The sequence below is a fragment of the Lepisosteus oculatus genome, chromosome 18, assembly GCF_040954835.1.
Source record: "Lepisosteus oculatus isolate fLepOcu1 chromosome 18, fLepOcu1.hap2, whole genome shotgun sequence".
Classification (NCBI taxonomy): Eukaryota; Metazoa; Chordata; class Actinopteri; order Semionotiformes; family Lepisosteidae; genus Lepisosteus; species Lepisosteus oculatus.
Window position 1 is genome coordinate 20,778,803 of NC_090713.1, and position 12,241 is coordinate 20,791,043.

At 55.0% G+C, this 12,241-nt stretch overlaps 1 protein-coding gene across 14 annotated transcripts in view; it reads right to left on the reverse strand.

Annotated features, from left to right (window-relative positions):
* Positions 1 to 12,241, reverse strand: part of LOC107075879 (neurexin-2-like) — a 627,393-nt gene that overhangs the window by 477,777 nt on the left and 137,375 nt on the right. For 13 of the 14 annotated variants that reach the window (XM_069180406.1, XM_069180401.1, XM_069180405.1 and 10 more), the window contains exon 4: positions 6,969 to 6,998. The exons of the other annotated variant lie outside the window; for it this stretch is intronic. In XM_069180406.1, the coding sequence (XP_069036507.1) occupies positions 6,969 to 6,998 (30 nt within the window). The remainder of the gene's footprint in view (positions 1 to 6,968; positions 6,999 to 12,241) is intronic. 14 annotated transcript variants of the gene reach the window in all.

Below are 12,241 nucleotides of genomic sequence, written 5' to 3' on the forward strand. Positions count from 1 at the left end.
TGAGCACTTTATTCATCCTGGGAATACGCAGTTAAGATGTCCTTGTGAGTTACACTTGCTTAAGGCTCGGTTTGCCAATACTAATGTTTGCGCCCGTACGTCCTGTTGCCTTTGCTACAGGTGACTTCACTTTGACTCTCCCCAGAAGTTTTAACCTTCATGCGAACTGCAATTTGGAGTCGATACCCAAATTTGGAGTTGAAGCATCCAGCCTGTATTAGAGCTGAGCTCATCGTGGTGCTGCTGGCGTTCGGGGGGTCCGGACCAGGTGATGATATTTATATGACCTCGTTTATTTGCCATTTTGGCAACGAGGGAAAAAAGCCCCACCTTCCCCCCATGTTCCCAGCGTTGCCCATGTGGAGGTGGCGAGCGGTTTATAATCGACATCTTCCACATGCTGTCATGGTGACTCCTTTCTAGGACGAACATGACAGGATCTTGATTTTCATGTGCATTATGTGCACAGCAATTGTCAGTCCGATGACCTAGACGTTTTCCTAGCAATCATCAATTCCAGGGTGGCACAGTGGTGGGCTTTGCTGCCTCGCAGCTTCTGGGGCCCTGGGGTCCTGACCTGGGGTGCTGTCTGTGTGGAGTTTGCATGTTCTCCCCCGTGTTTCTGTGGGGTACCTCTGGGTGCTCCGGTTTCTTCCTACAGTTCAACAGCCTGCTGGGAGGATAACTGGCTTCTGGGAAAACTGGCCCTGGTGTGAGTGTGTGTGTGTGTGCCCTGTGATGGACTGGCGTCCCGTCCAGGGTGTACCCTGCCTTGTGCCCGTTGCATGCTGGGATACCCCGCAACCCTATACTGGACAAGTGGATTAGAAAACGGATGGGTGGATAATTTATTCCAGGTACCTGGGTCATTTATTTCTTTTATTTCTTAGTGTGTAGTGGCCCTTCCTGCGCTACAGGTGTAAATCTAGGTAACCTGAAGCCAATCCTGATGCAAATCAATGAAGTCAAACTTAATTATTCCGCTAAACCAACACAGGCTGAGGATGAAGAACCGAGAGGCATTCCCACCGACATATTTCTGTCACGCGCCGCAGGTCTTTTGCGCTGTTAGTGCTCTGATCTTTGCTTTTATTTGCCTTGCTAACAGAAGATGTGTTCAACAATTATTTCGGAAAGACGCCGCAGCTCAGCGGATCTGACAGCCCAAGCGAGGAGGGATGAGGCGGGAGCCGGCGCTCATTTCCATCTTGAAATAAATCCGGGCAAGATATACGTCTGCACACCCCACAGACTTCCGCAGGCGCTAATTAATCCATGATTTTACCTGTCACCCGCTAGGCAAACAAAGAAAGGAGATGCCCCCGCTAGACTAGAGCGGTTAGGCAGGTTTTACAAGGCTTGGAATCGTGGGCTAGTCCGCTGGTGACCGTATGCGCTCCTGTACACATGCTTGTATTGCGTCTGTCTTCTACGGTGTCCCTGCTTGGCCCGTCCCTGTCTGTCCCTCGTCCACGCAGGGACCAATGACGACCAGGCGAGATCCCTTGTACCGCAGAGGTGACTTAAGGGATCCGGCCAGCTGGAGAAGTGCCGCCTCTTTCCCCGAGAGACAACACTGCACTGGAGATCGTTCACCTCCTTGCCCCCCCCCCAGCGGTAGATTTGCATGGTAATTTTTTGGGGGGGGCAGAACTGATGCGATGCCTTAGTTGTGGCAGGAATGTGGAGTAGTGAGTAGGGCTCTGGATTCATACTGTAAGTGGCAGGTTGTGGACTCAGATCCTGTGTGCAGCTCTACTATTGTACCCTTGAGCAAGATACTTCAGTCAGAATTGTACAGGTAAAATACTGTACTGTATAGGCAGGTACTGTTCTGGTATTTACTGTAAATCTCTCAGTTGATATAAGTTATATAAAGTAGGTAAGACCCTGAATTCTAGACATCTGCATTGGCTACGCACAGTATTTCAGTACTGAGATCTGTACAGAATCACCACATTTAGAAAGTATTGCCCAAGTGTTATTCAGCGTGGCAAAGCAGCACACAGGGAGCAGAATGGCGGATCCTGGAGCAACTACATCCCCCAGAATCCCTCGGGGGGTGGCCAACACCATGCCTAACCAACTGACCAATCCAGCCAAGGCGACTTGTCAGGTGACAGGAAGTGATGAATCCCTGGTAGCTCTGGTAATCTGCTGCCCGAGGAAAGGAGCAGATCCTCTTCAAGCATGCAACATGGGGGGGGAGAGAGAGAGACTCTCTCTGGGTTTGATAAAGGTAAAGGATTTGCATTGTACTTTTGGACTTGGTTACTCTGCATTTGGACAGTGTTTCTTTTGTTGTGGGAGGCTCTAAGTAGCTTAGCTGTCTGGCAGAGTCCAGAGAGGGGCTGAAAAAAATACAGTTTTGAGCTCAACACAGAACTACTGTAGGCTGTTGTGTTTCGTGTCGGTTGGTTTCAGTTTTTTCTTGGTCTGTGATGTAAATCAAAGCTCTGCTTGGCTCGTCATTGCATGCCAGTTTACCGAGAAGCCCCTACCTACTGTACTTAAAAAACCCCAGACAGCCCACGTCATCCCATGTAGTGTTAGCAAGAACAGGACAGCTGCACTAGGAGGGGGTCAAGCTGCTTGTTCGGTAGTGAGGCAGTTATTTATTTACAATCACCAGAACTCAGACTTGCTGGCTTCAGTCGCTCAGGGCTTAGAACCAGGAGCTGTCGTCCTCCAGACCACTGGAAGTTCACCTAGATCCTTTGATGTCTGAACTGAATGCTCACCTCTGTTACAGAGCTGTAACAGAACTGGGAGCAGCCCGAGCTCTCCTGCTGAAGTCGATACCCTGGCTTATTTCAGGAAGCATATGGATGCTCCCTCAGCTCAATTAGCAACTCCAAGCCAAACGAGCCCCTCTCGTTTTACCACTCTGCTTATCTTGCGAGCGTGGGCTTTTCAGCGCCGCGCCGAGCTGTGTTTTTGTGAGTGTCATGAAAGATTGCAAATAAAAATAAATGTTGTGCGTTATCTTTTACATCTACTTTGTAGCATCTTGTCTCATTTAATTAATTATTGCTCCTGCATATACTGATATTTCCATATTAAATCCTTCCCTTCAGACGCGGGAGTCTCAAACTCAGCTCCTGGAGGTCACTGTCCTCTCAGTTACACAGCTGCTCTGAATATTTTCTTAACTGCATAATCGGAATACTTCTACCCAGGCTCCCAGGCTTTTTGAGATGTTAAACCGAGGTCATTAAAAAGAGGTGTTAGTTGGAAGAGGTGTTAGTAGGGCCAGCAGGGGGCGCTCACCCTGCGGTCTGTGTGGGTCCTGATGCCCCAGTATAGTGACAGGGGACACTAGACTGTAAACAGGCGCCGTCCTTCGGATGAGACGTCAAACCGGGGTCCTAAAACCCCAGGGTGTTTCTCGAGAAGAGTAGGGGTGTTACCCCGGTGTCCTGGCCAAATTTCCCCCCTGGCCTTGACCCCTCATGGCCTCCTAATAACCCCCCTCTCTGAACTGGCTCCATCACTCTGCTCTCCTCCCCACTGAGAGCTGGGGTGTGGGGAGCAGACTGGCGCCTCATCCAGGTGGGGGTACACACTGGTGGTGGGGGAGGGGATCCGTGTAAAGTGTAAAGAGCATTACGTGTAAAGAGCTTTTGAGTGGAGTGTCCAGAAGAGAGCTCTAGAAGTGTGAGGAATTATAAATTAATTAGGTGAATTCCTCCAGTGTATCCGCCTAGCCACACGCCCCCCCCCCCCCCCCCCGCCGAGAGGTTTCTGCAAAGATGGGATCGTGCGTGGACACCTGATGTGACCCAGCAGAGAGAAGGGGGGTCTTTTTTCCCCCCCATTAAAATTGAAGGCATATCGTTTCTGTCAGACAAAGCTGTCAGACTCCTCGCTGCGAAACTGACAACACAGGAACACGGCAGGCAACAGATCCCCCCCACCCGTGCCAGGAGTCGAACCTCTTGAACGCCTCGAGAAACGAAACCTGCTCCTGGCGCCCATGAGTCATCCCCGTAATGATTAACTCTCTTCTCGTCCTCGCTGCTGCGAAGGATCTTTGGGGGTTTGTTTTGTTTTGTTTTGTTTGTCTGTCTGTTTGTTGGTTTGTTTGGGAACCTCTTTCAGCGGGATATCCGGGAGCCGCGGGACGCAAAACAACAGGGGGATGGATGACGGTGACGGGCGTGTCTTTCCAGCCGCGATGCTATTTTTACCGCGGAAGCACATCTGGCGGACCACGGCCTTGGGGAAACGGCGTCGCGGCGGATCCGCGGTGACGAAGGGGGCTGCCGGTACCGAGGAGCGCAGGCCGCCGCCCGATGCCAACCCCCTTGCGTCTCCTCCGGCCTAAGCGCGCGGAGGGTCTGCACAGCACCTGTCGGGCTCCCTCTGAGACGGGGGGGCAGCAGGATTCACTCCTGGCTGGCTCCTCCTGACTGAGTACACGGAGAGCCTGGCTGCCTACGGTCTGTCAGCAGAACTCAGCTGCACAGGAAGACGAGCCCTGCGCCGAGATACAGTAAATTTCAACTACGAAACGCCCCGAGCAGAACTTTCGGCTATGAACATGGCGACTGGACACCGACGGTGTGACAGTGTGGAACCTAGCCTTCCAGGTTTTCTAAAGGAGTTAGAATTATTTTCTCTCATTCAGCTACACCCTCATTCTTCCCCCCCCCCCCGCCAACAACAGAAAGACTTAATCCCTTGTGCACCTAGAAGCTTTAACAATGGCACGCTGCAATTAAAAGCCATTTCGTTAGGGGTTAGAAACGGTAGGTATCGGCCTTTCAGAAATGAACACAGTTATGAGACAGCATTACATATGTCTTAGTGTCTAATCCCTGATCCGGATCATAACCTGTACCACGCTCCTTATTTGCAAAAGGTAGCTTGTTCCATCATTAATACCTTTGTAATGTATTAACACCTGGCTTATTCGCCACGTCTGAAGTGGAATAATTCAATCTCTCGATTCACGTGCGACAAATCTTTCATTGTGTTATGAATGTGGGGAGGCCTGTGGCAATGGGAGGTTGTCAGTGCGGGTACTAGGGGTCTCCCCTGGACGCCTCCCTGTGGACATGTTACATCAGCCTGCGGGGGACCCCCCCCCCCAGGTTTGTGTTCGGACTGGTTGGAAGCTGTGTGACTGTGTGAGGCGGGCAGCTGGAAGACCCAGATCTGGAACTGAGCGCCCCTGATCCTGACGGGCCCCCCGACTGGGCCACTTCTGCCCTGGGCGGCGACCCAGCACGCCGACGGCGATCCCCCCCAAAGCGGGGGGGGGGCGAATGTCCGCTACAGATTCCAGAGGGATGGAAGGTCCAGCAGCCCTTAAAAGCTGCATTCCGATCCCTTTGGTGTTGCCACGCCTAAGTGGGACCCTGGACGCTTGGCTCTCTAGCCCCGCTTCGTTTCCGGCAGGGGGGACGCAGCCGGTGTTAATGCGGACGTACGAACGCGCTGTGCCTGAACCCGGGGACGCGTGATCCACAGGCCTGAGCGGGGCCACTCCTCGGACGATGGCCTTTACTTAGTTATGTTCAGCAAATCGATTTGCAGGTCGCGGCAGAAACCCACAGGAGGAAGCAAGGAAGGACTGGATCGTACACTGCGGACCCCCCACACCACCACGCGGCGGCGGCGGCGGCGGCTGGGTTTTATCGCCAGTGGGGCAGCTCGCCGGCGGCACCGACGTCAACCCAGGCCGCGGGCCGGCGCTCGGGGATCCTGAGGAGGGGAGGGGTGCGATTTAACCCCGCGCGACCCGAGCGACGAGCGACACGCGGATGTTTTAGGAACGCCCCTCCCAGCACCGCCCGGGGAAGCCAAACAATGCGAATGACGCGGGAGCCGGCGGGGCCGCCCTGCGCATTCCGGGGCCCCGCATGCATCCTGCAGGTTTGTGTCGGGGGGGGGGGGGGGTTTGTTTGTGTTTTGTTTTTTTTTTCGGAGGGGGTCCGAAAAAAACCAACAAAAAAAAAAAACCCCCACGAGACACGGCTGCCCTGTCCCGTCCTGCCTGCCTGCCTGCCTGTCCTCTCTCTTTGCGCGCGTGGAAGTCCCCGGCCCGCGGACGCCCGACCGCGGAGGGAGGGAGGAGAGGCGTACCTGGGTGCAGATCGGTGGAGAGGCCCCTGGAGCCGGGCGCGGTGACGGGACAGTGGGTGGGACGGACAGTGAGGAGGCACAGATAGCACAACGACACGGCGGGAAGCAGAACGCAAAGGAAGGAGGTGAAGTTGGGGGGAGAGGAGGAGGGAGAGGAGGAGGAAGAGGAGGGGGCGCTTATTAAAAGTTTACACTGGGGAAATCGGCATGATAACGGCGTGCACGCACTCCCCCTCCCCTCTTGATTGGCCAAGGGATCCCCCGTCCACCTCTTCAGGGTGGGGGGGGTACGGCCCACTCGTTCGGCCAGCCCCGCCCCCCCTCTCCGCCGAGAGAGGCAGAGGAGGGGGAACGCCGGCTGTCGAGAGGGGCCGGGGGGAGGCGAGGAAGGGGGGGGGGGGGTTGGTCATCCTTCCATATTTCCCTTGTGCGCGCTCAGGCTCGGGAGCGCCCTGGCTCGCCGCCGCCGCCGCCGCCGCCGCCCCCCTTGGGCCCAAGCTCGAACCCGGGCCCAAGCCGATGTTGGCGGTGCGGCTCGGGCGAAAGGAGGTGGGCGGTCGTTGCCCGCCGTGGCGGGAGAAGAGGGGGGGGGGGGGTCGGGGCCGGAGGAGACAGCAAGGCCTCGAACCTTGAGCAGCTAGAGGGTTAGGGGGGGGTTAGGCAAAATGACCATGCCGTCTTCGTCGCCATGGTAAACTTTTATAAGACAGGGAGAGGAGGGGAGGATGAGGAAGGGGGAAGGGGGAAAAAAAAAATTGTTTTGGGAGGAGGGGGGGGGCAAGGAAGGTGGGCTGGGAAGGGGGGAGGCCTGGGAAAGGGGCGGAGAGCGGGGAGGGCGTTTAAGGAGAAACTAAAAACCAAAACTCATGAACCCATACCTTGGCTGCTTAACGTCAGGTGCGCCAGACCTTGAAGGAAAAAACATAACAAAGAAAGAAAGGAAAAAGAAGGTCATAAAAAAGGCACGGAGAAATTAAAAAGCATTGTCACAACGTCGGACTGCAGTTTGTGACAGACATCCCGGGGGCAGACACGGATGTCGGTTTGTGTGGGGAGGGGAAGTTCACAAAAATAAAAAGAAGAGGAACTCAAGACACAAACGGAAAAACACTTCTTGAGTGGGGGGAGAGGAAGGAGCAGGGAGGGGGAGAGTGGAAAAAAAAAGCATTTTCATCGGCGCAGCCCCCCACCAGCTCGGAGGGGGATTGCTCACACAAATGCTTTTTTTTCCGAAAAAACCAATGGAACACACACAGAACTGTTTGGCAGAGGAGAGATTGAATCGGGTTTTTCGTCTTGATATATCGTTATTTTTGGAGTGGTCGATTTTTATTGGGGTTTTGGGTGCGTTCTGTTTTTGGGGGGGAGGGGGTGGGGGGGCGGGTTGTTGTTTTGCCCTGGTTTGTTTTTAATTGTTTGGTTTTGTTTTTTTGAAGATCCGAGGTCGCTAAAAAGGGAAAAAGGGATAGAAGTCAAACAACAGCAGAGAAAGTCATTCAGGCATCAGCAAATACAGGAAATTCCGACCAGAAATACTAAACCAAACCCCCAACCCCCAACCCCAACCCACCCCTCAGCCCGTGCCCCAGTCCGACAGGCTGGTGGGTAACAGCCTGTGATGGGGGGCAGCACCTTCCACCCCGAGGGGGCCAGACTGTAGGCGCCGTCTCCCCTCGCGCAGACCGAGCGGCACAGGCTCGCCCCCAAGCTGTTACCCAGCAGCTCCGGATCAAAACCACCACGCGGCAGCGCTCTGCGGGGCCTGATCGTCCCGGCTCCGAACCACAAGAGTCCCCAGCAAGCAAAACGGAGCCCGTTTCCAACCCCGGGCTGTTCGGCAGAAGGACACGGTCTGGCGTCAGACGGCGTTCAGCCCCACGGGTGCAGACACACAATCGCTCCGTTCCGCCGACGGGCGCCGGGGGGGATCGTGGGGACGCTCCCGCACGAGGGCCTCCCGGGAGCCGCCAGCCGGGGGGGGGGGCGCGGCTGTCTCAGAAAACTCCCCCAAGCACCCCACAGAGCCCGAGCCGAGCCAGGTCGGCGCTTCGCTCCAGCCTCACTGCGGGTGAGCAGCCCAGACCAAACCGGTCTCCCGTGCGGAAACAACACACAACGACTGCCGCAGACACCCTGACGCCATTCCAGCCTCCGTTTCTTACCCAGTTCGTCACAGCGGACAAACACTACCTGGCCTGCTCTCCCGGGGTCCGCAGACCCCCTTACATGAAAGGAAAGGGTGTGTGGGGGGGGTCTTCGCTCTCCAAATAAGCTCTCGCCCGGCAACGCGATCTCCACCTAACAAGCCCGCCTGTGCCCCCACGTTGGAAAGAAATCGGAGCTCAGCTGTTTGGCCTGCGTGGCCTGGGAAGATGATCCCCCCCCGCCCCAACACCTCCACTGTCCCTGGCAGAGTCAGATTCTCAGCCACAAAGGCAGATTCGAAAGGGGAGACAAACGGCGGCTCGCAGAAATCACCGCCCCGTGAGCTGATTCGGACAGCGCCGTGAATGGGAAACAGCCACAGGGACAGCCCTGACCAGACCAGATCAGCATCTACAGTACCTCCAGACCTACAGTAACAACCCCGAGCAGCAGATCAGAGAGACACACACACTCCTCGAACACAGGGTAACCGTTCCCCGCCAGTCCCAGGCCACATCTGGGACGAGCATCTGCCTTTCGCCGCTACGAGGACCTGGAAGCGCCTCTCGACTCACAGAAAGACCCACACACTGGACGGCCCTGCTGGAGATGCTGCTACAGCCCCAGGTACAGACTGTGGATTCAGGCCACTGCTCCCACTGTATATGTTTCTACAGCTCAGCTTTAGAGAGGGCTGGTCCTCCACAAAACTAAGAACCGCCCAGGTCCCCATCCCTCCTCCTTCTTGTTTCTAACCTGACATGACCCTGCTGCAGGTGGCTCCAGCCTTTTATACCTGCAGGTTCCAGCCTTCTGCAAAGTGGCCGTCTGATTTCATCTCCCGGGGCTGTGTGCCCACGGTGTGGCCCGAAGTCCCCCCCCCCTCCTCCTCCTCCTCCTCCTCCCAGCCAGGAAACCTGCTGAAATGTGGCTGCACCAGGCAGCCTCCTGCTTTCACATACAACGGACGCGGGGACGAAACGACTCCTCCGCTCTCACTGACGTGCGCCAACTAGAAATTGGCAAATTGCACTGCAGTTCATCCTCTGCTACACTTCCACGTTGGACTACAGCAGGGACTTACGGCTCCGGTCCTGCAGTCCTGCCTTTTCGGCGCTCATGAAAACACTCCTACTCTTTCGACCAGCCGTGAGATCTTCAATCGCCGGGTAGCCGGGACCTAAGTTGAGCTTTCCGTCCAGAGAACGGCCCGTCCTACGGCACATTGTCCCTGCTCACCATACCGGGGCATAGCGTTGAAAATTCCGACCCGATCAGGAGAGCGCTCCCTACTGGTCCACCGACGCCATTTACAGCAGCCATCTGCTCCTCTCTGGGGGTCTCCCATTCCAGTACTGACCAGGCCCAGCCTTGCTGAACCCCTGAGATCTGACGAGCTCAAGGTTACAAGGTGCTAAAGCTGCTGTCTCTGCCTTTATTATTAAAGGCCGTAGCAGTTCTAAATTAAATCCAATCAAATACAGAAATCGGCCAATGAATTGATAGCTGCTGTATTGGATGGACGGTATGAGCTCCCTGTCCGGATTCATTAAGCAATTAAAGGAGGGCAGGAGACAGGAGTCACTGATGTCATTCTCACACTTCTGAAAAAGAAACTTTTTGAGGCTGATCCTTTTGCGCTGGGACCCTGGAACAGAAGGGGCTTCCCTGTGAGGACGGCGGAGGTGGACAGCAACCTGTGTGTCGCACGTATGCCCCGTCCCCAGGCTCAGAAACGCCGTCTCGGGTGCTTCTGAGTCTCCGAGACGCTCAGCCCAGTGAAAAACTCCAGATGCGCCTTACAGCGCTCCCCGGAAAGTAAGTCTCTCACCACCACTGAATGTTAAGCCCTCGTGGGACCCTCACTTTACTGTGCACTTCCTGTCTCACTGTGGCACAGCCCGGAGTGGAACCTGCAACCCCCCCCCCCAGAGCATCCGGCCCGCCCTCTGCTCGGGAAGGAGCGAGGTCTCCGCTGAACGAGCCGCCGGGGACTCCCGTCTCTTATTTTTATCCTCACAATGCCGCTCTCCCAGAGCGGAAACAGGGAGCTGCACGGCGGGGGGTCCCCGTTTTTCGGAAGGATCAAAGCCATTCAGAGGCGACGGTTACGTCACAGCCAGTGCCTGGAAAACGTCTGTCAAACAATCCCGCAAAAAACAAACAAACAAACAAACCACAGAGGCTGGCTGAGGGCTGAGTGTCGCTGACAACAGCAACTGAGGAGCAACACGCAGACGAGAAAGCAACCACTCCGCAAGCGACACAGCCTGCGCCCCAGATTGTCTGCATAGCAACACCCGCGCCGCGAATAACTCAACCAGAAACAGCCACAGGGACAGCTCTGAACGCACAGGACTCACGGCTACCTCCGGGCCTGCAGTAACGACACCGGGCAGCAAATGATCGAGGCACGCCGTGCGGAACTTTCACCTGCCACCCCTCACGTGAGGCTGTTTCTGTCTCTTTTTTGGCCACATACCACACTACTCAAACACAGGGGAACTGTTTCCAGCCAGTTTCAGATACAGGGGGGTGCCAAGCCACATCTGGGATGAGCATCCGCTTCTAATTGCTATGGGGACTTGAAAGCACCTCTCTTTTCCCAGAAAGACCCACCCAGTGGACGGCCCTGCTGCTGGAGATGCAGCCCCTAGTACGGACTGTGGACTGTGAAAGGGTCGCTGCTCCCACTGTATACTGTATATTTCTTACATATCTCCCCAGCTACATCCTTCCGGTCCACTGCGTGTGGAGAGAGTGGTGTGTTCTGAGAGCAGATAACCATGGGACATTACAACTGGTATGAACACCACTATGGGCAGCCAATGGTCTCAGATTATCTGCAGCTATTCCAGTAGTTCTCGCACGCAGAAAACATTTAGTGGGGAGTCTATTGTCCTGCAAAGCAGAGCACACTGGGGTAAGAGATGATCGTTTAGAAACACCTGAGCACTGAAGTGCACCCTGTGTCACCCAGTAGGGTCAATATGGGTGTGATTGCGCAATTCAGCCACACAATTGCAATAGTGCAATCTATCCGATCCCTGCCACGCCGGCACAGCTGAATTTATAATTGTGCTGTGCGATGATTTTTTAGAACGGAATTATTTTGATAAACACATGCAATCAGCATCCTATCGGGATAATTCTGTGGATTGACAGTTACAGTACAGAGACGTGTGTCTGTCATTTCCTCATGTCGCTGCTTTGTGGCAATCATTTTAATTTCAGCTGGAAATACCGCAAGCCGGGCTGGAGCTGTAGACGGTGTAATATTTTTTCATGTTGATTGACCCCAGGACTGCAGTGCCCGGTCTTCTGCTCTCAGATCTCATGTTATCTCTGTTACAAATGCAGTAGGCAATTTCCACCCCTGAGCCACATCAATCAGGCCGGAGAACAGCTGAGCAATTGGAGTACAGTATCTTGCTCAAGAAACAACAGCAGTGCCTGCGGTGTGGACTCCAACCCACAACTGACTAGTTATGAGTCCAGAGACTTACCCACCCCACTGCTAATGCAGTAAGAAACACAGAACTTCATACATTCTCTAACTCCTTTATCCAGTACAGGGGGCACCAGGCCCTATCATAGCAAGCAACAGGCAGAAGATGGGGTACACCCTGGATGGGACACCAGTCCATCACAGGGCACACACACCCTCACCACAGGGCCAGTTAAGCTAATTAATCTCCCACTGTGTCTTTGGGAGGAAACCCACACGAACACGTGGGAGAACATGCACACTCCACCCAGACAGCACCCCAGAGCCAGAATTGAACCCGGGGCCCCAGCGCTTTGAGGCAGCAGTGCTGACCACTGCGCCCAACCAATTCAGAGACGCGCAAAAGAAACCACGAGATCACCAGAGCCTCGTGCAAGCCCACAGATTGAGGTTGATCAGCGCTGTCTATTCTGGCCTGACTGCCCCTGCACTTCTGCCGAGCTCCATTTGCTCGGTGCAGATCTGCACACGCACCACTGGGAAAAGCCCACTGAGCTG